This window comes from Electrophorus electricus, chromosome 2 (assembly GCF_013358815.1).
Source record: "Electrophorus electricus isolate fEleEle1 chromosome 2, fEleEle1.pri, whole genome shotgun sequence".
Classification (NCBI taxonomy): Eukaryota; Metazoa; Chordata; class Actinopteri; order Gymnotiformes; family Gymnotidae; genus Electrophorus; species Electrophorus electricus.
In genome coordinates this window covers 22363254-22390539 of record NC_049536.1, presented here as the reverse complement: position 1 = coordinate 22390539, position 27286 = coordinate 22363254, and the positions used below count along the sequence as shown (strand labels likewise).

Genomic DNA, 27286 nt, shown 5'->3' with positions numbered 1-27286 from the left:
TATAAATAGAAACTTCCTTGAGGGTTATACTGTGTGAAGGTACCCATAACATCTGTCAAAAAGGATTTACTGCCAAAACAATATTTCACCAATATTAAGACATTCTTTTCATTGGTAAATGGGACAATTGTGTGTGTGTGCGTGCGTGCGTGCGTGCACATGCATCCATGTGAATTTTCTGTCAGTATTACTGTATTTAGATTTTATCTAAAATATAAGAAAATTATAATAAAGTCATTTTACAAGACCCTCCGAACATGAGACCCCAGCCTCAGTAGGGCATCCCTGCTTAATGGCCCAGTGTAATGGACTGCAGTAGTTCATAAAAGCACCCACAGCTTTAGTTCAAGAGCACACTGATGTTCACAAGATAAACTCTTTTATCTCCCAATATAATATACATAAAACATTCAGATCAGATCACCTCCATGAAGATAGCTACATTCAATATATCTTAAATGATTATTTTTATATACATTATATATATGAGAGAGAGAGAGAGAGAGAGAGAGAGGGAGAGAGTCAAAATTTTAGTAAAGTACACAGAGTTTCCAGAGAACCAGAACATTCCTCGTAGAGGTAGCCCTGCTCCACACGCTGCTCAACGTTAGCCAGCTGACGGACGTGGAGCGTGGAGTGAGGAAAAGCCGCATGCATCCATGGCAACCCCAGCACTGACATGAAAATGTTGATAAATCCAGAGAGCATGAGGTCCCAGTGATATGCAGTTCCTTTCAGCAATCTGAAAACACACACACACACACACACACACACACACACACACACACACACACAGACATTCACTGTATCCTGTAACTGTCAGCACAAAACTGCCAGCCCAGGACCTGTAATGACTCATAGATCTCAGGAGAAGCCAAATTTTACAGGTAGACAAGAGAACCATCAAACCGAGAGCATATTCTCTTTAAGAATCGCTGGCAAATCTAACACCCTGAATGTGATGCAGGTACAAAGTGGTGACGGTGGTGTTGTTTTTTTAATTTCCTGAGGTGTACCTGTTTTCGGGGATGTTGGTAAGGGAGACCACTATATTCTGCTCGATGAAAATGAGCAAAGCGAGAAGGAAACCGAGGCTAGCCGCGCTCAGAGCGCTCGTACCCGTTAGCTTGGCAAAAGGTGCTACGTTGAACGCAGGGTCACTGTGGTAGTTGAAAACTGGAACTGTGGGTAAGCACAGAGCAAAACGTCTCTCTAAGCACTGGGTTTCGGTCAGAGGAGCAGAGACATGTAAACACTCAGAGTATCTGATCTAAGTTAGGCCCATATGAGAGACAAATGCTTGAATAATGTTAGTTTAAGGACTTTCTGTGCAACAAACCCCTCAACTGCAAAGAACAGGAGAAGTTAATTATCAAGAAGTGCACCTGTCCGTGATAGCAAGGCACTCACGCTCGATGTCTCTGAAAAGGTAGGAGCCCACGAAGGAGAAGACAACTACAGAGATGGGCAGCGCGCAGTCCGACACCACCTCCCTGACCCGTGCATGGAAGAACGGACTGCGGCAAATCAAAGGCGCGGGTCAGGTCCACCTCATTAAGACGGTCTCACAAGAGTGCTAAGGAACCCTTGCCGCTGTGACATACTTGACACAGATGATCAAAATACAGCAGAACCTAGCTCGTATCCAACACCCAGACGACACACACTTACCGTGCAGTGAGCTGTTTCTGAGACGCCTGGAAATATATTCAGAGAAAGCATGACATGTGGAATATCACTGCAGGAACCTTGAGGACTGAGGAAGGTTGTTTGTGTTACAATGAAGATATGCGATCATTAATAATCATCTCACACTGCCTGAATCACATCAGAGTGGTCCTTGACTGTAATCATTTCTCCAGAGAATTCTGCCTTAATTGGCAATTCACCTGAAGTATTGACCACTCAGGAGCTCCAGTTAGAGAGCTGCTGAAATATATATATATATATATATGTATGTATGTATGTGTGTGTGTATGTGTGTGTGTGTATGTATGTATGTATGTATGTATATGTATGTGTGTGTGTGTGTGTGTATGTATGTGTGTGTGTGTGTGTGTGAAGGACAGAGCACGCTGAGGTTATGCATTATTTGGAGATTTGCATTCAATCCACATGGTGTATAGAGCAGGAGTTATCAGTGGTGACGTGTTTCTGTCTCAAGCAAGCTTGAATAAGATCTAAATATTTGCATACTTTTACAAAATGCCTAAAGAAACATTCACTCAGAAAAGTGTGCATACTTAATGGCAGCTTATGAAACTTAAATCATTCAAACTTAAATAAATATGATAATGATCACAATCAAGATTGAAGCATGATTAAATAAAACTTTTGTTTATCTATGAATAAAAATCTCAAAAATAAACACACTGGAAACTCCTGACCTGACTAAAATTAGTCACTGTGATAATGAACCAAAGTAGCATGTTGTGACATCTAAACACCATGTGAGATGTTAAAAGAAGAAACTTGTACACTAACCTTTAAAGAAATATCACATTACACACAAGTACAATTAATGTTATGTCCCCTCCAGTTACCTCCTCCTGATGAGGAACAGGGTGTAGCCGAGCCACAGGGTTCCCAGCATGAGCAGCAGGGAGAGGATAGGGCACTCCCTGGTGCACGGCATGAGTACTGTAGGCATGGGGACTGCCTGCAGCCTGTCAGCCAAGCGATGCACATCCTTAGCACTGCCGTTCACCAGCGCTGGGCCATGGTAGTGCTTATGGAAGACTGAGAGAATTGGGGGGTGGGGGAGGAGTTAGATGTGTGTGAGTGCCCTGATGCAAACCAGCAATAACGGCAGAAACACTGTTATGAAGTTTTGTACTCTTATCTTATCATACGTTTGCCGGCACAAAGGACAGGCAGTGTTCTTGACCTTCTGTTTCGGCCTGGTTGCTGGAATGGCCGTGCAAACTCTTGTGGCGTGGTGCGTTTCAAGGATCTGAACTCACTTTTGATTGTGTCTTTCACTGCCTCCCCCACAAAAGCAATCGAGATGAACAAAGCTATGACCTCCTGTGTGGAGCTAAGGGCACACAACACACACCAAGGGAACAGCTCACACTTTCACCATCACAGCCAATCACAGACAAAGACGAACCGGGAAGCTCTCGGCTCACCATGCGCACAGATTAAAGACGTGAAGGATGTTTGGGTGGACAGAGCAAGAAAGAAACCAAACGCACATATCACAAAATATGGACTACATAAGAATTCAATTCACATGACATACTGTATGATAAACTGAAAAAAAAAAAAAAAAATCGACATGTTTATAAGACAGAGGACAAAAAGTAAATAATTTCTGTTCACTGACCGCTTGATACGTTTCATGAATAAACTGAGATTGAAGATTCCTCCCAGTATAAGAAACAGGCTGTTCCACAGACCAACGCAGGCATAGAAGGCAGGGAAATCCAGGTGGTAATCATCACAGATAGCTCTTATAACTGCAACACAGAGGCAGAGCAACATGGAAAACTCCTCAGCTTTGTGAGACAACAGGGCAGAGAGATCTATATAAGAAATCAAACTCAGTCCTGGAGGAAGACGAGGAAAGCATACCGCTGATGAAGATGGCAAGTGGTGCAGTGGTCACAGGGATGACTAGAGGACAGCCTGCAAGCAAAGCATAAATCAAGCCTCCGATACTCTGGCCTACAATGGTTTTCTGGACATCTGTGAAGAGTGGAAGGAATCAATACATGCCAAATATGAGTGCTCCTATATACATCTTTATTTTCATTTTGAGGAAATAATGTGAAAACATTTTAGACAGTTTTTTTTAGCATTCAGAAAAACTGACACCAAGTGGTGGTTTCTCGGATAATGTCTAAGCATTATCAGACAGATACATCCAGGAAAACTGTGGTAAGCTTGGTTACAGGTCAAGGCCCATCACATACTGAGACCAACTGACTGCCTTACTGATTTTAAAAATGTCTGATTCTCCTGTTCCTATCTCCTATTTTATTTTGCATTTTAGAATCCAAAGAGCGATACATGAATCTCGGCTCGGTACGGACCTATGCCTCCTCGCGTGCTCTCGGCGTTGAGCGAGCCTAAGGCCACCGCCGGCAGCAGGATGGTGACGTAGAGGAAGATGGCCGTCGTGGTACATTTCAGCAGACACCTGCTCCTGCCATACATTCCTGAGGACAGGACGCAGCGAGTGAGTTTACAGCTCAGTCTAGGCCACCGGGGGGCGCTGCAGCAGAGCAGGGGAAGCAGCAGGCTTTAGTGCGGCGACCGGCTGAGTCCTTCATTACAGTGAAACGCCAGCCGGTGTCGCTAAAAGACTCATGTCACTAAAGATTTATTATGACTTCCTTTAACATACAAAAACATTAATAAGAGGGACTCGTCTCGCTCACCGTCGGTGAAGTCAGAGAGGTAAACAGGAAGCCTACGGCTGAGGTCGTCATAAATCCCATGACCGGGTCGCAGAAAATCTATCGCCTACGTAAAACACAGAAGGACAATAGCGGTAAGCCCTCTGGTCCCCCTAGCGTGTCCCAGACGGCCCGTTTTAAAAGGCTCTGCTGTTGTATATGAGTCAATTATGTCAATCTCGGTATTTCATAACGCTCCAGAGTCACCTAAAGCCGGTTGATGTGATAGCCCCTGTGCAGTGTGGGGGTTTGTAGAAGCATTACCATGCTTTGCCAAGAAACGGGGCCAATTTAATATAAACACACTATATTTAAACGCCTTGTGCAAAACTGCTGCGAGTAATTGTATGTCTTCACGTGCAGCTGGAAAAAGCTGTTCCCCTCATAAATGTTTAAACATTTGTTGCTGAGGATAACAGAATCACTTTCTCATACAGAAGCTTGTGTCTTCCGCAGCTCAGGGAGGTAGGCCTGCTCGCAGGAAAAAAAACTGCTTATATTAGAGTTATTCATAAGGAAATAATTCATTAGATGCAATAGGCAGGGGACGTGTGGGCGCCAGGGAAGTGCGACACACGGAGCAGAGGAGCTCTTTGAGCAGATGCTCTCCAGTCTTCATTCACGCTTGATTAGTAGGTTTTATGGAGTTTGTTTGTTGTGGTAAAGAAGCACAGAAATCTGCCACATAACAAGTGGTGGTTGAGTGGTTGTCTATCGGCTTCAGGTGAGGTACAGCCTACGGTGAATTCTCACAATTCTCACAATGCTACAACCCCCCACCCCCCACCCCTGGAAAAACTGGCATTAATTACAAGGCTTTTTGTTTTTGACGAGTGCACACCAGGACTTGAGCCGATCCTGGCGGCGGGGACTGATTGTCGGATGGCACAGGAAGGGGAGCACTCTTAAGAACTTAGGAGGTTAACCAGGCTGAAACTTTTGGAGGGCTCCGATAGCACAGTGAGGCAAGACGCCCCACCGGAGGACAGTTGGCGAGGGTGGAGGCGGGGAGGAGGGAAGGAGACGTGGGAAAGAGACGGAGGGATGGAAGGGTCGTGAGGGAGGACAGGAGAGTGTGTGGGGGTACACGACTCTGTGCCAGGTTCAGGTGTGATCTTTTATGGAGTTCCTTAACTCCGAGTAAACAGTTCGTTGCTGCTGGTCGACTCTGTTTTCTTGCAGTCCCACTCAGCCCAAGTACCTTTCTCCTCATGTAACCTGTGGGCTCACATTCACAACACCCACTCCCTGACTCAGACCTGGAGCGGACCGTGTCCACACGTCTGGCCCTCCACAGAGGACCTGGGGACCGCAGAGGACAGCCGCTGTCCCTGGAGCACCAGCTCCTGTTTGAACTCCTCCTGGGTCTTCGCCTCTGAGAGCTTCTGCCTGAGGGAGATGCCAGAGAACAAGGTGGCGAACGCGCGTCCGAGCTCCGTGTCCGTCTCCGCGCTTCTCTGGAGAGGAAGAGGGGTCTTGCATTAGGACTTCAGAATTACAAGAAGCCTCGCATTCAAGTATCAGTAAATGCCGAGCTGATCCGCGGCACGACCGCCGCAATCCCTGTTTCAGCACTTCCGGACTTGAGGTTGATGCGTCTGGAACAAAGCGGCGGCTGGTCGGGGCGGTGAACGAGCCGGGGGCATCGGCGCGGTTACAGCACGCCCGCTCACCGTCTGAGCCGGCACCAGCATGAGGATGACGAAGCGTACGTCGCAGCAACTCATGCCCCAGTTCTGCGGCCGTTGCAACCTGGCGATGCAGATGCAGCGTTGCTGCAGGTTCTTCGCCTTGCACCTGCACAGCACGACAGACGCGGGGAAGGAAACAGAAACCAGTCACCTACCACATGCGCAGTGCACTCCCGAACACAAGAACAGTTTCTTTTCCTTCGTTCTCTGCCCCCTGCTAGGTCACCGTGTCGAGGTCATGCTTTCATCCCACCTGCTGAGAGGATACTTTAGCTCCATGGAGCGCTGAGCGCACTCTACACGCGGTTTGTTTTGCTAGGTGTGTATTTTCGGAGCGCCTGGCAGAGGGGGCCAGACGCAGGTGGGCACTCACAGCACACACAGCCAGGACTGCTGGTAGCGCACCCCAGTGGCCGTGGCCGTCACACCTTGAATGGTTTCGGTCAGCAGGTGGACTGAGCGAAAGACAGATGGAATAAATAACAGCTCTATTGAAAAGATGGACTTAATGCAGGAGTAACCCTTTGAAATCTGTTCTTTATGAGGTTCTCACGAGCTTCCTTTAAGCCCCCCCCTCTCGCCGCCGTGGTTGACCAGCCCACTGCAGCAGGTTGCCTGGCGCTCACCACTGCCTCCCGGCCCCCCTGCATCAGTAAACAGGACGCTGGCGACCTCCTCCTGCTCCCCGCTGCCCTGGCTATCACGGGCCATGCGCCCTAGCATATGTCGAAGCACCTCATCCAAGGAAGCGGCCTTCTCGTCCAGCAGGATGCTGGCCCGCGCCAGTAAGCTGTTCAGGTCCCGCTGGGCCTGAACCTCCTCCTGGAAGTTCATCAGCTTCACGTACTGCCAAGAGACAGATGTGGGGTGGGAGAGGCAATAATCAATGCAATGTGGTTAAAAAAAAAAAAAGATAAAAGCATATCCTCGGTTTGGAATACAGGGAAGCTGAGTCACTTAAAAACACACCGATGTGAGTTCTGCTAAACTAATTTAAAAGTTAATCTAAGCGTTAACATTTTGTTGAGGCGGCTTCTCATTTTATTGCTGCGTGATTCAAACTTGAATAAAGTAACACTTTAGCTGAAAACTTAAGGTTGCAGTAAGGTGTAAAAAAAAAAAAATGTTAGGAATTGATTTTTAAAAGTCTGGCAGGAAAATCTTACTTTTCTTGAAGTGTTTATGAGCCCCAGTCTTGAAGCATCAGAATCTGATGGCAGTGGGACACAGGCAATGGAAAACAGTTACACATATGTAAATAAATATTCCAACAGATGCCTGAGCCACTGCCCACCCAGTGGATGTTTCCCCTCATTAGGCACAAGCCTTGAGCCGCTGCTATTGTGTCTCTGTGGTTCCAAACAGGCTTGGGCTAGATAAGAGCTTGGCCCTCAGCCTCGCTGGTTGTCCTGCGCCGCAGAGCAGAACCTGGTTCAGAATGTTCCCCTCTTACTGTAAACATACCTTCCCAAATAGGGGAACAAACGGAATTGTTCTGGGGGCTGCGTCTGAAACTTGGTAAGTTTCTGGCAGCTGTTTATAATACTGAGGAGGTCTGCACGGCTTGTCGAGACCGGTTGCCACGGGAGACGGGTGGGTGCTCTGATATACGGCTTCCGTGCTTGGTTTCAGGCAATTATCAGGATGGGTTTCTTTAATAATAATTTGGCATAATATCAGTCTCTGCCTCTTCCTCTATTCTCCACTCTCTCTTGTTCACTCTTTCAGCCACAGCATCACACACACACAGACGCACACCCACACCTTTACCTGAGGTGTGGAGTGCGTGTGGCTCATAGGCGTGGCTGTTGTCTGTAGGGGTGGAGCGGGTATCGGGCCCCTCTTCCCCTGGTTCACAGTCCTGCAGCTCTGAAACAAAACCACTGAGTCTTTCACATCCGCAGAACTGACAATACGGACTATCCTCTAGCATTTCAGGGGTTATCCTAATCTCATTCTGGAGGCGTTAGCCCACCACACGATATTTCACCGCTTTTACATGAAATGAAAATGAAACCTGCTATTCGGGGGTTGAGAGAAATACTATCACAATCAAATCATGAGCCCAGCAATCACAGGCCAGTTTGTGGGGAGAGAGACAAGGCTAGAGGTGCTGCAGAAGGTACTGGAATGCAGAACCTTTCCCTGTGGCACAGGTACCATGAGCTGAAGAAGGCAGCCAATAAAACACAGCCTTGCAAAGGCAGCTAGGCAGGGCAATATAACACACCCAATAACATGTGTAATAACATACCTAATGACAGGTCTAATAACACACCCAATAACGTGTAATAACATGTCTAAAGACATGCCTAATGATGTCTAATAACATGTATAATGGCATGTATAGCAACATGTCTAAAGAAATGTTTAATAGCATGTCTAATAACACATCTAATGACATGTCTAATGACATCTAATGACATGTCTAATTACATGCCTAATAACATGTCTAATGGCACGCCCAATAACATATACAATAACATGTCTAAGGACATGATTAATAACATGTCTAATAACACATCTAATGACATGTCTAGTGACATGCCTAATGACACATCTAATGACATGTCCAATGACATACTTAACATGAATAATAACATTTCTAATGACATGTCTAATGGTGTGTCTAATAACATGTCTACTGACATGGCCAAAGACATGTATAATGACATGTCTAATAACATGCCTTATACCATGTATAATAACGTATAATGACATGCCTAATTACATGTCTCATAAATTCCTTTGTTGCATGATTATAAAGTGAATTACACTGAGTATTACTCTGAGGGATTAGGAGAGGGTCTCAGTGATATACGGACACATTTTTAACATGTGTAATAACAAGTGTAAACACGCCTAATGACGCATCTAATGACACATAAAAACACATCTAATGACATGTCTAATAACACGTACAACAAGTCTAATGAAATGCGTAATAACATGCATAATAACATGTCTAATGGCATGTTTAATAACATGTCTAATAACATGCCTAATGACATGTCGTAACACCTAATGACACATCTAATATATCTTTAGACATATTAGACATGTCTAATAACAGCCTAATAACATGTCTAATGGTGTATCTAATAACATGTATGATGACATATCCAATAACATGTATAATGACATGTCCAATAACATGTCTTATACCATGTATAATAACATGTATAGTGACATGCCTAATAACGTCTTGTAAATTCTTACGTTGCATGATTATAAAGTGAGTTACACTGAGTGTTACTCTGAGGGATTAGCACAGGGTCTCAGTGATATACGCACCCATCGTCCATAAGACAAGCCCGTTCCCTGCTGATGGAGCCCCTGTGGCAGACGAAATAACAAATGAGTCCCATTTAAAAGTGAGGTCTCATCTTTTTTGCGTTGTGTAAAACAGGACCATGTACATTACCCTGCTACATGCTACAGTCATTTGGAAGGCCGACGTGGCACAACTTAACAGGCCAGCAATGCTGCGTCACAAAGCAGGTGTCATTCAAATGCCCTGCAAAAACAACCTAACAGCAATGTAAACTTTGCATTCTAAATATAATTAATTTTATTAAATGTACAATATCTCCATATACTGCCAGAGCAAACTTTAAATGAATTTTCATAAAGATAATTTCTTACAAAGGCATTGGCATAGCGACTGTGCTCAGAGAGACAGGAACAGGTGGCTGGTGGCCTGCTTGGAGTCCTGCCCACCACAGGCTCACCTGCTCATCCTGTGTCATCAAAAGGACTGGAATTGAATGGAAATTCCTCATCTCCGTAAATTATACAGCCTATGTGACACCGAACGGCATCAGAGCATGAAAGACTTAAGGGACGTCTGGGCAGAGGAGTGGGGACGATGAGAATAAATGGGAAATAAATGAGAAGGTTTCTTCTCTGAAATCTTAATCAAAGTCCCACTGTTGCTGTATTGTTTTCTTATCTTACACATATCCCTCTTCCCCTGCTGTTACTATGGACATGTCCCTCTTCCCCTGCTGTTACTATGGACATGTCCCTCTTCCCCTGCTGTTACTATGGACATGTCCCTCTTCCCCTGCTGTTACTATGGACATGTCCCTCTTCCCCTGCTGTTACTATGGACATGTCCCTCTTCCCCTGCTGTTACTATGGACATGTCCCTCTTCCCCTGCTGATACTATGGACATGTCCCTCTTCCCCTGCTGTTACTATGGACATGTCCCTCTTCCCCTGCTGTTACTATGGACATGTCCCTCTTCCCCTGCTGTTACTATGGACATGTCCCTCTTCCCCTGCTGTTACTATGGACATGTCCCTCTTCCCCTGCTGTTACTATGGACATGTCCCTCTTCCCCTGCTGTTACTATGGACATGTCCCTCTTCCCCTGCTGTTACTATGGACATGTCCCTCTTCCCCTGCTGTTACTATGGACATGTCCCTCTTCCCCTGCTGTTACTATGGACATGTCCCTCTTCCCCTGCTGTTACTATGGACATGTCCCTCTTCCCCTGCTGTTACTATGGACATGTCCCTCTTCCCCTGCTGTTACTATGGACATGTCCCTCTTCCCCTGCTGTTACTATGGACATGTCCCTCTTCCCCTGCTGTTACTATGGACATGTCCCTCTTCCCCTGCTGTTACTATGGACATGTCCCTCTTCCCCTGCTGTTACTATGGACATGTCCCTCTTCCCCTGCTGATACTATGGACATGTCCCTCTTCCCCTGCTGTTACTATGGACATGTCCCTCTTCCCCTGCTGTTACTATGGACATGTCCCTCTTCCCCTGCTGTTACTATGGACATGTCCCTCTTCCCCTGCTGTTACTATGGACATGTCCCTCTTCCCCTGCTGTTACTATGGACATGTCCCTCTTCCCCTGCTGTTACTATGGACATGTCCCTCTTCCCCTGCTGATATTATGGACATGTCCCTCTTCCCCTGCTGTTACTATGGACATGTCCCTCTTCCCCTGCTGATATTATGGACATGTCCCTCTTCCCCTGCTGATATTATGGACATGTCCCTCTTCCCCTGCTGATATTATGGACATGTCCCCATGAGTAGAGGACCTGCTTAAATAACACTGACTCTGACCTTGTTGACTCACAGAAAATGCTGGCACTGAGATTCCCTGTTATCAACACTGTCCTGCAGACTGTTTGCAATGTTTTGGACATTTTGATATTACACAATATGATTTTTTAAAGCTTTCAATACCAATAACTAGTTCAGCATTGAAAAGGTGTCATGAAGACGTTTTGCTGTAGCGAGACTATACTGAGGCAGGTGGTTGGGGCTTGTTTCAGATCTTGAATGTGGCACTTTTGAAAACTGCTAAAAAGGACGCTAGAGATGGATAGAGGCACTAGATAGTTCTTTCTCTATTTATGCACTGCAAATATAAGTGACTGAAATATGCCTGCTTTTTAATCAGAACGCGGACTGAAAGTGCGAGTGAATTTGCGTTGGGTCGCTGGGGTGTCCCTCACTGGTAATTCCTAGTAATCCGAATTCCAGCAGTGCAGTGAGCATAATATACAAAAGACTGGAAGACTGGTCTCCTGCGCATCCTATTTCATAGTCTCTCACTCCTCTGACAGGCAGTAACTCATGCAGGGCTGGCCAGGTTTCATACAGAGCCAATGAATGTGATGTACAGAAGGTCTGACTTGTCATGCATACCAATTTCTTGATCTTAAATCTGAATGCGTCATTGAAATATGAAACTGACAGACACCCTGAATGGATTTTCTGTTTCAGTGGCTGAGATTTCCAGATTTGCCATTTGTTAAAACATTAAACTTTGCGTATTAGTAAATGTCACTTTTGTCTCTCGCAATAAAGCGCCCAAATGGAGTTTCATTGACGGCGCTGCTGGAATTATTTCTCCACAGGTGGGTTACATTGACCCTTCCTTAGCTGCTAGTTTCTTTGGACTTCCTGTTAGCAGGCTTGCTGACTTCCTGTTGCTGACTACGCTGTCCTGTCGGTTGACAGGGATATTGTTTCAGGTCACGGCAGGTCAAGGTTGCAGCCCTTCTCAGAAGCCACAGGAAAACACTAACCCAAACACAGACAGCTCAGCACTTTCACTGACCTTTCCAACAAGTTATTCACAACACAGAAAAAACATTTAGCAGTTCCTTGTGGGATGTTCTTCTGACCTGGGCCGAAAAGAGACACTTATTTCAGAAAGAAATCAAATGACTAACTGTACAAATAAATAAGTAAAATATTTCAAAGTGTATGCATAAATATTTGGTTTTCAATTAGAAATGCTCTTTTGATCATCTTGAGTTATACGGGGAACACGCACTCCCTTAGCAAATAAGCAAACGCCAGAACAGAAATGAATTATAATTAAGTGATTATCTGTGTGTTATTTATGTGGATTTAAGGAGGCTGCTTACCTAGTTGCTACTAGAGAAGATAACTATTGGAACATATTTGCACACAGTACAATATAGCTAATATCACAGAACCTTGAAACACTTCCAATTGAGGACAATTTAACACCCCCTTAGGAAGAGACTGACAGTCCAGCAACACAAGTTTTCTCTTCTCCAGACGAAAACATTCTCTGTAGACGCACGCTAAGCAAGATTGAGGTCATGCCCATGGTCAGCTGTTGCATCTCTTGTAGAGGGCCAGGTTTCAGCTCGGCGGCCTCTCCATAGCACTGACTGCTGTCGGGGTTCTAACCGCAAGTTGTCCCTGTAACCACCACACTTCAACTCTCACAGAGCCCCAATAAGGATTCGGAAGCAGTTCTTAGGGTACAAGGATGTCAAATGTAACTACCAGGATCTGGAACAGCCAGACCCAGCAGTCAGCAGTCACTTTGACGGAGCCAGGCAGTTTTTTGTTTTTGTACTGATATCCAATTATCCATGTGTTTACTTTATTTTTAGCCTTAAGCTCAGTGCTGTCTCCTGTGGCTAAATGTTTAGGGGAGTATGACTAAAGAATATGACTTGTGTTTGGCAGTCTGTCACACAACAACTCTAACGTATTAAACATCTTGAAACAAGTCTTCCCTAGACTGTGCCAGAATTGCACAAAAATTATGCAATGTCTGTCATTTTTATGACATATCACACTCCACTGTTGGCGAAGTCTAAACGTGACAGCTTTGTTTACTCTAACAATATACAAATGAAGGGACGTGAATTGCATTCCATCATGCTATCTGTGTGAAGAGCTGGGAAGAGACACACACTAACGACCTTAATCGGGCCGAGTCTACAGCTGGTTCCCGGTACACACCCACCGCCCTGCAGGCGTTAAAAACATTTGTGAATTTCATTGAACTTACACCTGTAGTTCTTCACACTTAAATGCAGATAAATCCACCCTAATGTCTCTTTGTGGCGTAATTACATATACATGACACACGCTCAGGGTGTCATGTGATTGGTGGGCTGTTTGGGCACAGCAAATTCTCCATAATTCTTGCAAATGTTAGATTAGATTAGCCACTACTGAATTTAGCTGTGAGTGTGGATTATCTGTACCTCCTTCATAATCACGGGCAGACAATGTCTAATGAGTGCACTATATCTCTGAAACTGGCACACAGAAGAGAATGGGCATATTTTAGCCCCTTAATCTAGTTATCCTACGCAAATTAAACCAGAACTAATTAGCCCATATATTGGCTACATATAACATCAGCAGGTCGTAGGTAGAGTTACATTTAAAGGCAGAAAATTAATACTAAAAGGATGCATTAGTACCTGCATGCCTAACGGTCTTGAATAACTTCATAGTTAGTAGACGACATGTGAGGAACAGAGCAGGGAAAGTCCGTCTGCAAAAAAAAGAGTGACTCCACATACAGGAGAGGCGGACGTGTGATAACGTTGGACTGAACCAAGGAGCCAGAGGGGCGGACATCAGATGTAGCCTGTGATGTACCAGAACCAAAACACAGACTCTGCCCGCGCACTCTGCACTTAAAAATTGTCTTTTTAATCAGATCTGCATGGCTTACATGTTCCTGCTTCATCCTTAAGATCCTATAAAAGTAAAAATATTTCTTTTCTCTTCACCGCATCCAAAGCTCTTTACTGGTACTTTAATGGTTTCCTTGACCCCCACTGATGAAAGGTTGAAGTGTTAACTTACACACTGACATAAGTTATCTGCTATTAAAGAAGCAAAAGAGGAGTATCAGATGCACCGGAGAACGAGACCCCTTCTCAGTGGCCATCCTGCAGTTATGAGCCAGAAAGAAAGCAAGACAAGGGAAGAAGGGGTCTGAACTAACCAGCAGCAAATGTTCTCCCCACACCAGCCATGTGAGGGCTGGGAAATATGGCAACGGCACCCGCCAGACTCCGGCTCTCTTGCGGCCCACAGGACACTGAGAAACCCCACACAGCCCAGCCTGTGCTGAACTTACCTGGTGCCTGTGTCTCCCAGATACTCAGGTGTGGAGCTCCTGCCAGGTCAAGCCATCACTTTTGGGGGAGAGAGAAAGAGAGAGAGAGAGAGAGAGCGAGCAACGACTAATCACGGGCTGACTTTCGCGTACTCCACACACTTCAGCCAACTTTCCTCCACACGGGAAGGGTAAGGAGCGCACTCTCCCCCTGGGTCCTTCTGCCCATCCCTGAAGGATCCACAGGTGTCAGGATCCCAGTTCCAGCCCCAACATAAACGTGTGTTCTGTATAGGAACTTAACCACTGAAGTTGATTGACGGTAGAGAGGAGTTTTAAATGAACGTTAGTGTAATAAATATGGTAGGGCTTTATTTGTCAGAGGCAGTCTGAAATGCAGCTTTGGACCAATAGTAGATGTTGTATTTAAACACAGTGATTGTTAATAAAATATGCACCTGTCAAGTAACTTCCATAAATAACCGATATCAGCACAATTTGCATTCCCCATTTAAACAGCAACAATAGAAACATGAAATACATAATAAATGGCAGTAGAATTAAATGGTAATTATGGTATCAATTATGGTGTCGGGTTCATGCAACCAAAATTAGTAAAAATCTAATATGTTCAGTTTGACAGCTCCGCTGTGAAGGACCTGGGAATATTTCACTAAATATATTTCATTTTGCTCACTTTGACTACACAGTAAGAAAGAATGACTGCAATTTTAGACAAATTTTGAGACCAAAATTTATTTTGCGTGCATAAAAAAATCATTGACAAGTGTTTCAAATGTTGAGAAGTATTAGTATTCAAACTGTTTAAAAAAATTTTTTAGCTTTAAATGAACATCTTACTCAGAGGTGGTGGTTTTCAGAAATGAGACGAATCGAATCGAACTGGACAGAAGTAGAGTATTTGTTAGTGGTGTAGTTTAGATGATACTGGGCGTAGAATAAAGGGAGCTTATGACGGACACCACCGAATGGGCTGGTTAATAATAGTGCAATATAAATAAAGTTTATTTTCTTAAACATAGTTGACAAAGTGCTTTATAGAAAACAGAATGAAGAGGGCAGCAATGAATTTTATTACATCCTGAGATCTAATAAGGAATGAATTTGCCAAAATTAAAAGATAAAGAGAATAAATAAAAAAGGAATTTAATGTAAAGACAACTTAAAACATTCATTAAAAGAGAAGGAAAATAAAATTAAATGTTTTAAAGAATACAATGAGAAATTAAGAGTGAGATTAAAATTAAGACAATTTAAAACAATATGATTGTGTGTGTGTGAGACACACACACGCGCACCCCATCACCCACAAAGCCCATTCACCCTCCTCCAGCCAATCAGACACCTCCAGGCTGTCAAGCACCAGTCCATCCACCAATCATAACACGTAAACACTTCCATGTTCATATTTACTGATGATCATACACACCTGGAGTTCATTCCATTCTCCATCTTTAAGTCCACAGGACCAGCGCTTTGCACTGACCCTCTTCACTTTGAGAATACGTCTCGCTGACCTACAAACCCCAAGATTTATTCGCAGTTTTGTTTTTCATTAAAATCCTTTTTCCCCTCTCACTTGTGCCTTGCTCCTTTGCTCCAATATGTCACAACTAAGTTAATTTGCAGGCAATTAAAGACCAATGAAAAATTAACAGAGATATTAAAGGACTAAGTAGTTTCAAATATGGACAGTTTAAATGTTGATTTATGAATATGTTTATTGAAAGGTCATTAAATTAACCTTAATAGCTAATTTAGGAAAAAAAGGACCGCTTTCCTAAGTACTCCAAGTGATCTATTTCATTTAATGGCACTAAGAAATTTCTAATAAATACTATTTTTGTTCAGGCATATAATTTAAGTCATACTTGTTCATCTACTGTTCTGATTTTACTAACATTGATAAACAATGCCCATGCCCTACACAGACATCACCGCGCTCTGTAAAACTGCCAAAGAGGAAACTCGATAGCGTTCAGAACATCGCCAGAGGGCATGTGAACACATGCCCACATTTGCTGGCTGTGTCCAGATATTCAAACTTCTTGAGAAAATGTGGGGCCTTTAATGTTTTGCTGATGTGTCTCTCAAGGTTTTGTACATCTGTGTTTTGGTTTTGGCAGCATGAAGGAAAGGCTGTTACCAAATGCTGGCTTCAGAGAAACACCCCCAGTGTGGACCTTTTTAGAGAAATTGTCAACTATATTCACTACTAGACATTAATGCTAGAACTCATCTGTAAGGGACTGAACCTGTTTACCTTTTCTAAGTTAAAAAAAACTTTAAAACTCAAGTTTAAAAGAAAAATTGTCAGTGCCAGTACTCTGCTGTGTACCTCTGACACATCTCTACAGAATTCCTTGTCAATACTGCAACCTTTCAAGGCATTAATAATTATATTTGCTCTATATATTTCTCATGTAACCTATCATCAAACAATACTTCAGGCATGCTGTTACATGTTTATCGTAATGAGTTTGACGCAGGTTTGAAATGTCAGACCTAGCAAGACTTCTGGGAGTAAATGTCCTAGCTGGGGGTTTTAGGGCATTAAGCCCTCCCGGTGCTTTATGGTTGATTCTGCTACACCTCCGCCTGTCACCAGAGGGCAGCAAAGACAACGAGCCAGCGAAAACAGTGCAAAAGTCCAGGTTGACTTTAACGACGCCTGTTCTAGAGGGACAAAGTGTCAGATTTGATTTGTCTCTAGGTTAATGAATAGTACGATTTGAGGTCCAGATGTGAGATTTGATACATAACAAACTAACAGAAACTCTGGAGTGGGTATTTTTATTTTGGCCTCAAACATCAACAATTTAAGCAAGCGATCCTGAAATGCAAAACCATACTGTTTTTGGCTGATCATTTGAGCAGCACGAAAAAACAAATCTACGCTAGACGAGATAAAAACAACGAACTCGCCTCAGCGACGCGTACCGACCCTGCTCGGGTTGCTCCTCTGCAATATTTGATGAAATAACAACAGTGCCCTCCATTGCCCATAGACAAAATGACACGCAATAATATCTCAAGCAAGCAAGAAAGAAATACACTCACAATATAATATATCAGATCTGCTTGGTGCACATTTTTAGTTTTAACAGCATGTTTTAAACATGTCCTCAATCATCTATGCAAGTAGTGTTTCAGGTGTCAACCCCACGTCCCCGTTACCACTGGTACAACCATGGTGTTTTACATTTACAGCATTTAGCAGACGCTCTTATCCAGAGCGACTTACAAAAGTGCTTTGTCATTTACTCATAGAATATATCCAAGTACAATATAGTAAGTTAGAATTAAACATACCAATGAAGTAGAATTCTGTAGAATACAGGGATGAATGCTGATACCTAGTGTGTTTTAGCACACACTTTTCTCTTAGTCCCTGTTGTTTTTCCTACATTTCATAGTCCTTCCTTTGAATGTTTCCATCTGTTTTCTGCATCTTATCCACCATCACAATCTGAATATATACGTTTGTAAAGCTATATATACACTGTTGTCACACATCATTGATCGAGACCTGAGACGTAATAGGTTAACACATTCTGGCAGGAATCAAGTGAAACCCTAAACCACTTTGTGTTGAATTCAATTTGATTCAGTGTAGCGTCAAATATACCTAATACTTAATTCAGTTAATAACGTTTGATAAAACGTTAACTAAGCCAGCAGGTAGAAATGTAGAAGGCATTTAGATCTAAAAGACTACGCCGTGGTCTCCGCATTGGTCCTTAAACTCCACTGATTTTAACATTTCCACTTCGAGAAAATCTTTGCTATATACAACGACAGGTAGCAGCTTACCTTATTTCGTTTTCATGCGTTCCTAGCAAGCGAGCTAACGCTAGCTAACCTAACGGCCTCGGGCTACTCGCCCACGTTACGAGATAGTTGTGTCCGATACACACAACCATCTCGTTTTTGAATGTGGACCGAAAAACTTTCAAGCTCGTCTGCATATCGAGCTCTCTGTGAAGTATTGTAAATATGTCTCCGTTTCTGGAAAGCAGGTCACAATGACTTCTGCCATGTCATCTCTCACCTTCTCCTTGGTCTTCATGGTTAGTTACTAACCTGCGGTGCCGCTTGGGCACAAATTGCCCGAAGCGGCGGTTATACTCGAGGGCATGAAATGGATTTGGTCTGGCTATTGGGCCCTGCCGCAGCCGTGCGAAGGGCGAAGAAGTGGCTGAACGCAGCTCACGTAAAGGCCATGAACTGAAGCTGACACCACTCTCGGCCAGATGTTGGAGTGAGCAAAAGAAAGGGGAGGACGGGAGAAACACAGTAAATAATGGCCGAGCCCCTGAGATATCCACTTACTTATCCCATTTGCAGTGAGGCTGTCCTGTGATATCCGTTGCAGTAGGCCTGTATCTGGTGCCTAGACGTGCCAGTGCATTTTACAGGTCTTGCAATTATGGGGCTGTTATTTTGGGGGCAGTGCAAGACATGTTAAAAAGAAGTCAACACTGCAGAGGTAGGAGGAGGGAAGCGTTCAGGGGTGCTCATTAATGGTACTGGGCACCAGACACGCACAGTTCTGCTCAGCACAAATAACTACACCTGGTTTGGTGATTGTTTTAAAACTGATGAAACACACACACCCAGAAATGCTAAAAAAAAAAAAATAATGTGCCATAAGTTTAAATTCTGTAGCATTCCCTTGTGTGCCCTTTAAACCTTCAGCAATCATCTCTCAATGTTTATATGTCTGATACGAGCACACGCTGCCTCACGTTTAAACTCTGCACAGTCAGCGTGACACTTATGGGTGCATTTTGTCCTCTGACCTCGACCTCTAGGGTTGTTGCATGCTGTTGTTACTGTGGAAGCATTGGTTTTTCCATCATGCATTTGTCCATTACAAAAACTGTACTACATGAAAGGAACATTATATCACTGAAAAGAAATCCATTTCCTGCAACATCAAGCTGTTCACCACTCAGGAACTCTGACAAACCCTGGGTGGCCTCCGTTCCTCTCATTCTCTCCCTACAGTCAAGCGGCTGAGGGAAAGTTTTTTAATCCTCTATCTGTCCATCTCTCTCTCTTTCACTCTCATTCTCCAACCATCTCTCTCTTCTTCACTCTCCCCATTTCATTTCTCTCTCTTACCCTTTCCCTCTGTCTCACTCTCTCTTTCTCTTCTCTCTCTCTCTCTCTCTCTCTCACACACTCTCTCTCCCCATTTCTCTCTCTTTCACCCCCCCTCTTGCTCACTCTCCCATTTCATTTCTCTCTCTTTCCCTCTCTCTTTCTCTTTCATCTCTCTCTCTCTCTCCCTCTCTCTTCCCATTTCATTTCTTTCTCTTTCCCTCTCCCTCACTCTCACTTTGGGCATTTCTCACTTTCACTCTTTTCACTCTCTAACCCCCCCCCCCATCTCTCAGATGCTTTGTAGTATTTTTAGGGCTGTCATGCCCTGGGCTTGCCAGCCCTGCACCGTCCTGCCCACTGCACAGAGGCTTTATAACCGCCAGCTCATAGGCCCATGCACACACGCACCACAGCACGGGAGACAAAGACCAAAAAGACCAACACCGGCCACCAGGTAAGAGCTCAGGCGTCCCACCAAATGAGCTTCTCAGGGGCTGTGTTTTTAACGCTGAGAGAGAGCAGAGATGTGCCCACTCCATCTGTCTCCTCTTCTCGACTTTGAGCGTTCCGGGCTCATGCCGTGATTGTTGGATTTAAGCAATTTAAAGAATTAAATGAGCCTCAGAAATGTGTTTTTCTTTTAGAATGTTAGACATCTATCGCTGCCTGTCAAATTATACCATACAGATTACAGGCAGAAATAAGTGCGTTATGTGCTATTCTCATCAGTGTTGATCAAGCACCCTTCACCTACCTGGCCTCTGGTAAATACCCTATTTAGCATTAACTGAAAGAGAATTACCGGTGTGGCCATGTGAAAAGCTGTAATGGCCGAGCGCTGAAATTGTCAAAAGAACATGATTGGCACAAATGTGGGAGCAGGCAGCCTGTGCACTCTCCAGCAGGCCATGGTGAATAACAGGCAGCCAGGGAAATGATTTGCCATCATTTTATATTTTTAACATCGAGCAGCTGTACCGCTCTGAAGTTTACCTGTTCATTAAGTGTATTTTTCTTGACTCGGTCATTGGATAGTTAGTTTTCTTCTCTGACCAATCTGCTCTTCCATCTTGAGCAAGCAGTGTAAATCGGCACGGAGACAGCTTTTGCGGATGTTTCTAAGATATTGGCTGGCATCTCCCCACAGGTGTGATCTCAAACTATCATTAGGCACTGATGGAGATGGCAGTTGTTCTGAACGCTCCTCAACCCCTAAAAGGCCCTGGTCGTCTCCCCTCTAACGCCAGTCACCAGTGGTGGGTCAGCGATGACAATGGTAACAACTTCAATGGCACAGGAGCATCAGTGGAGGCATGTCCTCTTTCCGGGATGAAGAGCCAGACATGCGCCTTCCACGGGGAAAGCAAGAGGGGCCACACTCAGGCCGAAGAAGGCCAAGCTGAAAACGCCCGACCGCAGGATCTTGGTGTCACCGCACAGAGTAAACACGCAAGCGGGCACAGTAGTGACAGGTCAAACAGTAATAAGCAGATGTCCCGAGCAGTCCCAAAGCCCCAAGCCCCTGTGAGCACCAGCCCGACCAAGGGCTCTGTGTTTGAACAGTGGGCATCCATGGATAGTGACGTCCAGACAGCACAGACCAAGAGGCAGCTCTCAGACGAGGACAAAGCCCAAGTCTCCACAGCCATGAAGAAGAACACAGTGGGAGGGGCTGAGCAGGAGGGAGGGGCTGAACAGGAGGCAGGGGTTGAGCAGGAGGGAGGGCCTGACTCTGCAAGGTTGCAGGAGGACAGAGCCAATCAGGGCTGCCCAAAGAGGCCTGGTTCCAGGAAGAAACTGATCTCCAACAGGGATGACTTCCACAGAATAGACACACATACAATCAATGCTGGCAAAGAGGTCAGGGGTGTGTGTGTGTGTGTGTGTGTGTGTGTGTGTGTGTGAGAGAGACAGAGAGAGAGAGAGAGAGAATATTCTGAATATGTCTGAGATCACTGTCTGTTGTTATGTGATCTGATATGTAGTTATTTTGGAGGAGTAAATGTTTATTCCATATGTGAGTGATTTGATATGTTAATGTGCCTGCGGTTTAATAAAAGTTTATGTGTTTGAAATAGAATGTGTGTGTGTGTGTGTGTGTGTGTTTACAGCTAAAGTGCAAGAAGATCTTTTCAGTACAGACGATTGCCCAGACTATCACAGAGGGAGCGTCCACGGATTTAGAAAGACTCCGCGCTATCTGGATCTGGCTCTGTTACAACATCGGTCAGTTTCTCCAAACACACACACACACACGCACGCACACACGCACGCACACACACACACACGCACATATTTTCTCAAACATACACAAAATATCTGACTTGCATCACAATGCCAACACAGAATGAGCTAGACAGGGCAGGCGTGATAAAGCTGACATTAGCTGATCAGTGGACAGCTCCCATTTCTTCCTGAACTGCACACTGGAAAGGGTCATGTTTTTTGAACCAGTTTAAACGTACAGTCCCAGAACAGCTAAGGGACACTGGGATTTCCGAGTTACCAATTTTGGATTATTAAATAAGTCTTCCATAGTTTGACATTCCTGCTGATGTACCAGAGGGCATTATGAGTGATAGCTCTTGGTCTTTTTAAGGCTTGCTCGTGTCAGTTTACAGCACTTATTTTTAAATGCAAGTTAGAGAGAGTGCGTGTTTGTGAGTGTTCATGGTGAGGAGTTGAATGACAGATCCAGTAACCACAGAAATGTGATGAGAATGAGTGTAGTGTTTAACTCCTGAATAAATTATCCCTTAACACCCATTACCAGACAGCTTCACAGGTCAGTCAGCGCTCACCATTTAACTGTTTTGACAGCTAGAACATGTAAAAAATTGTTACATTACATTTAGCACAAATTCTTTCCTGCCTAGACACCAAGGCATGTGTTTTTACTGACACTGCTGTCCATGTGCCTTTAAAAGCCGCGGGGCTCTGAGTGAGCATTCTGTGCACTACGGTAGAGTATGACGTGAGCGGTTACCTGGGTCTGACGGAGGAAGCGTGCTCCCCTGAGCGGGTGGTTGAGACCGGCCGAGGGATTTGCTGTGGATACTCCAGCGTCTGTTTACACATGTGCAAGTAAGAGCAGTGGAGGCTTTGGCCTGACACACGTGATCGCGACCTCCAGCCGACCTCCAGTCGACCTCCAGCCGACCTCTGGCACCTGTGCCTAAGGCTGAGATGTCACTTTAAGCATCCATCCATGTCTAATTAGTTAGCGAGCTGCAATGAAGTTTCACGTGGTTGGGACCTGTGCTCGCCTTTCCCCAGGGCGGTGGGCGTCGAGTGCCGGGAGGTGGCCGGCCACGGAAAGGGCGTGGGATACAGGCAGGGGCGGAGCTACCAGAACACCAAGTCCAATCACAGCTGGAATGCCGTGCGCCTGGAAGGCCATTGGTACCTGCTGGATGCCTGCTGGGGGGCTGGGACAGTGGACATGGACAATAGAGTCTTCATGAAGAGGTGACACAGGGACTGGACTCTGCATGGTAGAAGATCGGTTTAGATATCGCAGATGTTGTGTCATAACTGTAGATTCATGGACACTGGGGAAAAATCAACCATTTAGTAAATTGTTTTGTAGTAATTGTTTAGTAAATTGGATTTTTAGATTAAAAAATGCTTTTTAGTAAATTAATTCACTGTGGGACTTACCTTTGACAAGCTGAGACCTTTTTGAAGTACTTTTACAGTGGCCATCTTTTAAAATGAAATAAAACTATAAACACAAACTCTAGTAGATAGATCCTCCACACCCTGACAAGCACCTCTGGGGTGTTGCTGCTTTTTCACTCCAGGTACAATGAATTCTACTTCCTGACTGATCCGGAGGACTTCATCAACTCCCACTGTCCGGATGAGGAGGAGTGGCAGCTGCTGGAGAACCCTGTGAAGCTGGAGGAGTTTGAGAGGATGGTGCTGAAAACCTCTGCGTTTTACCAGCTACGCCTGACACTCATCCAACCCAGACACTTCTTACTCATCACAGGTTGGTCCCAACACTCTAGCATGTTTTACTAGGCTATGATGAAAATGCCATGGGTGGGACATAATATGAGACTATTGGCTTGTTAAAATTAATAATAATAATAATAATAATAATAATAATAATAATTATAATAATGAATACGTACTTAATCCAGATATACAGTATCATACATCATACATTGTGTGTACGTTATGTAGTATAATGTGTTTTGTATGTATATTATATTAAATTAAAAAATATATATTTTTTATATATATATATATATAAAAACCTCTTATATTAAACTCATATTAAACCTCTTATATTAAACTCTTATATTAAAAGGTTATATTAAAAAACCTCTTATATTAAACTCTAGGACTATTATTGAATTATTAAACTAAAGGCATATTATTCAGTAGCTATCTCTTTGTGTTCAGAAAATGGAGAGGCTTCCATATCTATGGGGTTCCCTCAGCCTGTGGACTTTACGTATCAGATCTTTCAGCGCAGCTGCTGTGAGCAGAAGGAGCTGAGGGGCTCCGTGGGTCTGCTCACTGTAACGCAGACCACCATGAAACTCCGCCTCCTGCCCCCGACCGTGGGCTCCTTTGAGGTCATGATCTTCGCGCGCCTAGGAAACACTTCCGGGATGTTTGGCTGGGTGTGCTCCTTCCAGGTGGAGTGTTCCAAGCCCCAGCCGGCGAAGGATCTCCCTGAGAACCCCTACCTGTGCTGGGGAATGCAGCGAAATGCAGAGGCCCTGGGCCTGGAGCCCCGTGTGTGTGGGAGTGAAGTCGCCGTGCTGGGGGGTGGCACGTTCGAGCTGGTTCTGCACACCGCCAGACCACTCATGATGCTGTGTGAACTGAGCCACAAGGACCTGGATCAGAACCTGGCTAAGAGATGCCTGGCCACCCAGATCGAGGCAGATAAGCTCACCTGTCACGTTCTCTGCCCTTACACTGGTTATTACAGACTGTCCGTGTTTGTCCGGGACTACGAGCTCGCTGGGGACAACTTCAGCAACGCTGGTAACTTTATGCTTTACTGCGCTGGAAACCCGATCAACCTTAACGAACTTTTTCCCCCGGCTCTCAGCAACTGGTGCGGCCCTGGCATCAGTACCGACCTCGCCGGCCTGTCCAAGTTCAGCCACACGGAGGCGATAGTAAGCACACAACAGGGACAGTTGGACATCACCTTCCGGAACCAGCACGACCTGGACATTCATGCAGTTCTGAGCAAAGAACAACGGTCGCGGGCAGGACACGACCTGACCCGCCACATCTTCCTCGCGCATGCCAGGACAGAGGTCATGGTCAGCGTCACCCTCCCCGAGCCTGGTGTCTACAAACTGAGCTTGTACGCCAGTGCAGCACCCGACGAGGACTACGCGCCGCTGTGCGACTTTGTGGTGCGGAACGGTGCCGAGGCCGGGCGGCCGGCGTTCCCCCGCACCTACGCGGCCTGGGGGAAGGGCGACGTGCTCCTGGAGCCCCGCACCGGTCTGTTGGAGCCACACTCCCGGGTGCGGCTGCGTGCGCGGGTGCCCGGAGCCCGCAGGGTCTGCGCGCTGGGGCAGCAAACGGCCGAGCTGCACCTGGATGACAGCGGCGTGTGGGAAGGGGAGGCAGTCACGGGCAGCGGCAGGCAGCTCCGGATCGCCGCCTTCCGGGACCTCACCTCCACCGACATGGACATCCTCGTGTGCTTTGACGTGCGGGATGCAGCGTGAGTGGGGCCAAAGCAAAAAAGCAAAAAAGTTTCTTAAAAGTAAAAGGATAGGAAATTTCCAGCTGCTAAATTAAAAGGTTGAAAAAAAAGGAGAGAACTAGAGTGATAATTGTAAATAGCATTTGTGTGAAAACATTTGGCAGGTTTTGTTTTGTTTGTGTGCGCATGTGTCATATTTCTCTTGCGAGGTGTTATAATGTATAAGGTTTCACAGTATGTAATCAATTACGGGGCTGTAAATGTGATAAACACAGACCTACAACACACGCTAGGTTTGTACCCAGTATAAAACTCATTGCTTGGTTATGTTTCAAAAACAAAAGGTTATGGAGCCTAAATCGTGAAAAATGGTAGCATAACTAACTGATGCTCCTAAAAACATTTCATGGTTCTAACCTTTAATAATATATTCAGCCAAAAAATTTCATATTGTCTCAGTATTTTTTTTCTCTGTAATAAAGTACTTTAAAATGTAAATCCTGTATTATGCTCCAAAATTTAAGTGCTTTAACAATCTGTATAACAAATTTTACAAAAAGAAATCAATACATGGGAATAAAAACAAAATTCTAGAGGATCATTTTGCATTTTATTGAAAGTTTTCTAGCTATTGTGCCACGGACAGTAATGTTTCATACAGATAAACCATTCACTTCAGCATAGCCTGAGATTCTCTTTCCCATCACACCACCTAAGTGTTTAGCTCACAGAGAAGTGTACAGCTCCACACTCGCCCCTTAGTCAGTCTGGGAGCCAGTGCTCGAGAGAAAAGCTGAAGTCTCATGGCCACAGGTCATATGTGACGTTTGGCTACAATCACAGCATCATGTGACCCTGTTCCATCATGTACCGCCGCCCTCTGTTCTCACGCACCTGTGAATCACGGGTTTGTTGACTATAAATGCTGCCAGACACTTAAGGTAGTTAGAAACTACCAAACTACCTTAGTTGTTACAATAATACAGTATCATTTTCTCATGGGAATCTCACAGAAAACTGCTGATATGTACTACACATTTCAATCACGTCTGGTGCACAGAGGTTATTGGTTTCTGGATATATTTCCACCAAAACACACTTTTCAATAAAACATCAAAGAACATTGTTCTCACTCTCTTCCACTGTTTCACTGTGCTTCTCACTCTACTATCACACAAATGAGCTAGTGCAGACCATATTGCACAGAGCTGCCTCCATGCACATGGGACCAGGTCACAGCAGTACAGGCCACTGGGCCCAGGCAGGTGGTCGACATGAAGGCGCTGGCTTTGTTTCTCAGCCCGACACTCGTCGTCGGAGGAGCCGGAGGCGGATCATATGGCTTCACGTTATGTCTCGCTACTGGCAGATGGACCCGCCACACATGTGTGTAACGTGTCTGGTGTGTATATCTGGTACTGTGCAGTCTCTTCATTTCTCTCATGCTGGATTAAGTTATCAGCACACATGAGGAAACTGTAAACTGAGGCTTGAATAATTCATCATTTTACTTTCATTTCCATCTAGCTATAGGTCCCAAGGACACAGGCTATTTATGCATATATGTATTCTAATGCATTTTTTTTAAATTCTTTTTAAGTCTCCTTTTGTCTTTGTGGGGGGAAAAATCTCTGTGGCAAAAAATAGACAACTCACCCAGAAGAATGTTCCAGTCTGCTCCACAAGAGTCAGACATTATCAATATTAATCTGGCTTTAATGTTCGACTGGGCCTGGAGACGGTGATAAGCTGCTTCACATGTTACAGTCTCTGAGCACCGATAGCATGTCCAGCATGCCCAGGGGTCATGTGTTTGCATGCTAATACCTCCCCTGTGTAGTTACATAATGTTGGAATCAGACCAGTTAGACAGTCCAGTTAGATCACGTTGGAATCAGACCAGTTAGACAGCCCAGTTTGATCACGTTAAAATCAGACCATTTTTTGACGGCATAGTTGGATCACATTGGAATCAGACCATTTTGACAGACCAG

The 27286-nt window shown here is 44.8% G+C and overlaps 2 protein-coding genes across 2 annotated transcripts; one reads left to right on the top strand and one right to left on the bottom strand.

Moving 5' to 3' along the window:
* Nucleotides 1–522: 522 nt before the first annotated feature.
* On the bottom strand, nt 523–14564 carry LOC113575591 (sodium bicarbonate transporter-like protein 11). Its single transcript, XM_035534379.1, has 17 exons — nt 14495–14564; nt 9389–9430; nt 7865–7963; nt 7261–7304; nt 6721–6940; nt 6468–6549; nt 6077–6200; nt 5663–5860; nt 4386–4470; nt 4038–4163; nt 3577–3690; nt 3329–3461; nt 2964–3037; nt 2544–2739; nt 1411–1517; nt 1017–1182; nt 523–742 (listed from the first exon to the last, which is right to left on the bottom strand). Exons 2-17 carry the CDS (start codon nt 9390–9392, stop codon nt 523–525), a joined length of 1992 nt encoding a protein of 663 aa, XP_035390272.1. The 5' UTR covers nt 9393–9430; nt 14495–14564.
* Nucleotides 14565–19994: 5430 nt separating this feature from the next.
* On the top strand, nt 19995–25844 carry LOC113575578 (kyphoscoliosis peptidase-like). The gene is made up of 7 exons (XM_035535644.1): nt 19995–20057; nt 20751–21463; nt 21715–21829; nt 22570–22687; nt 22880–23071; nt 23407–23597; nt 24017–25844. The coding sequence occupies exons 2-7, from the start codon at nt 20780–20782 to the stop codon at nt 25312–25314; spliced, it is 2598 nt and encodes an 865-aa protein (XP_035391537.1). The 5' UTR covers nt 19995–20057; nt 20751–20779; the 3' UTR covers nt 25315–25844.
* Nucleotides 25845–27286: the final 1442 nt, after the last annotated feature.

What these genes read in the sequence shown, in the direction of transcription:
- LOC113575591 (XM_035534379.1), bottom strand. An exon ending in CCTCTCTGACTTCACCGACG is followed by an intron (nt 4,164 to 4,385) that starts GTGAGCGAGACG and finishes TCCTGTCCTCAG; the next exon opens with GAATGTATGGCAGGAGCAGG. An exon ending in ACTTGCCATCTTCATCAGCG is followed by an intron (nt 3,462 to 3,576) that starts GTATGCTTTCCT and finishes TCTGTGTTGCAG; the next exon opens with TTATAAGAGCTATCTGTGAT.
- LOC113575578 (XM_035535644.1), top strand. Translation starts at nt 20,780, where the DNA reads ATGGAGATGGCAGTTGTTCTGAACGCTCCTCAACCCCTAAAAGGCCCT. An exon ending in CTGGCTCTGTTACAACATCG is followed by an intron (nt 21,830 to 22,569) that starts GTCAGTTTCTCC and finishes GCACTACGGTAG; the next exon opens with AGTATGACGTGAGCGGTTAC. An exon ending in AATAGAGTCTTCATGAAGAG is followed by an intron (nt 23,072 to 23,406) that starts GTGACACAGGGA and finishes TTTTCACTCCAG; the next exon opens with GTACAATGAATTCTACTTCC.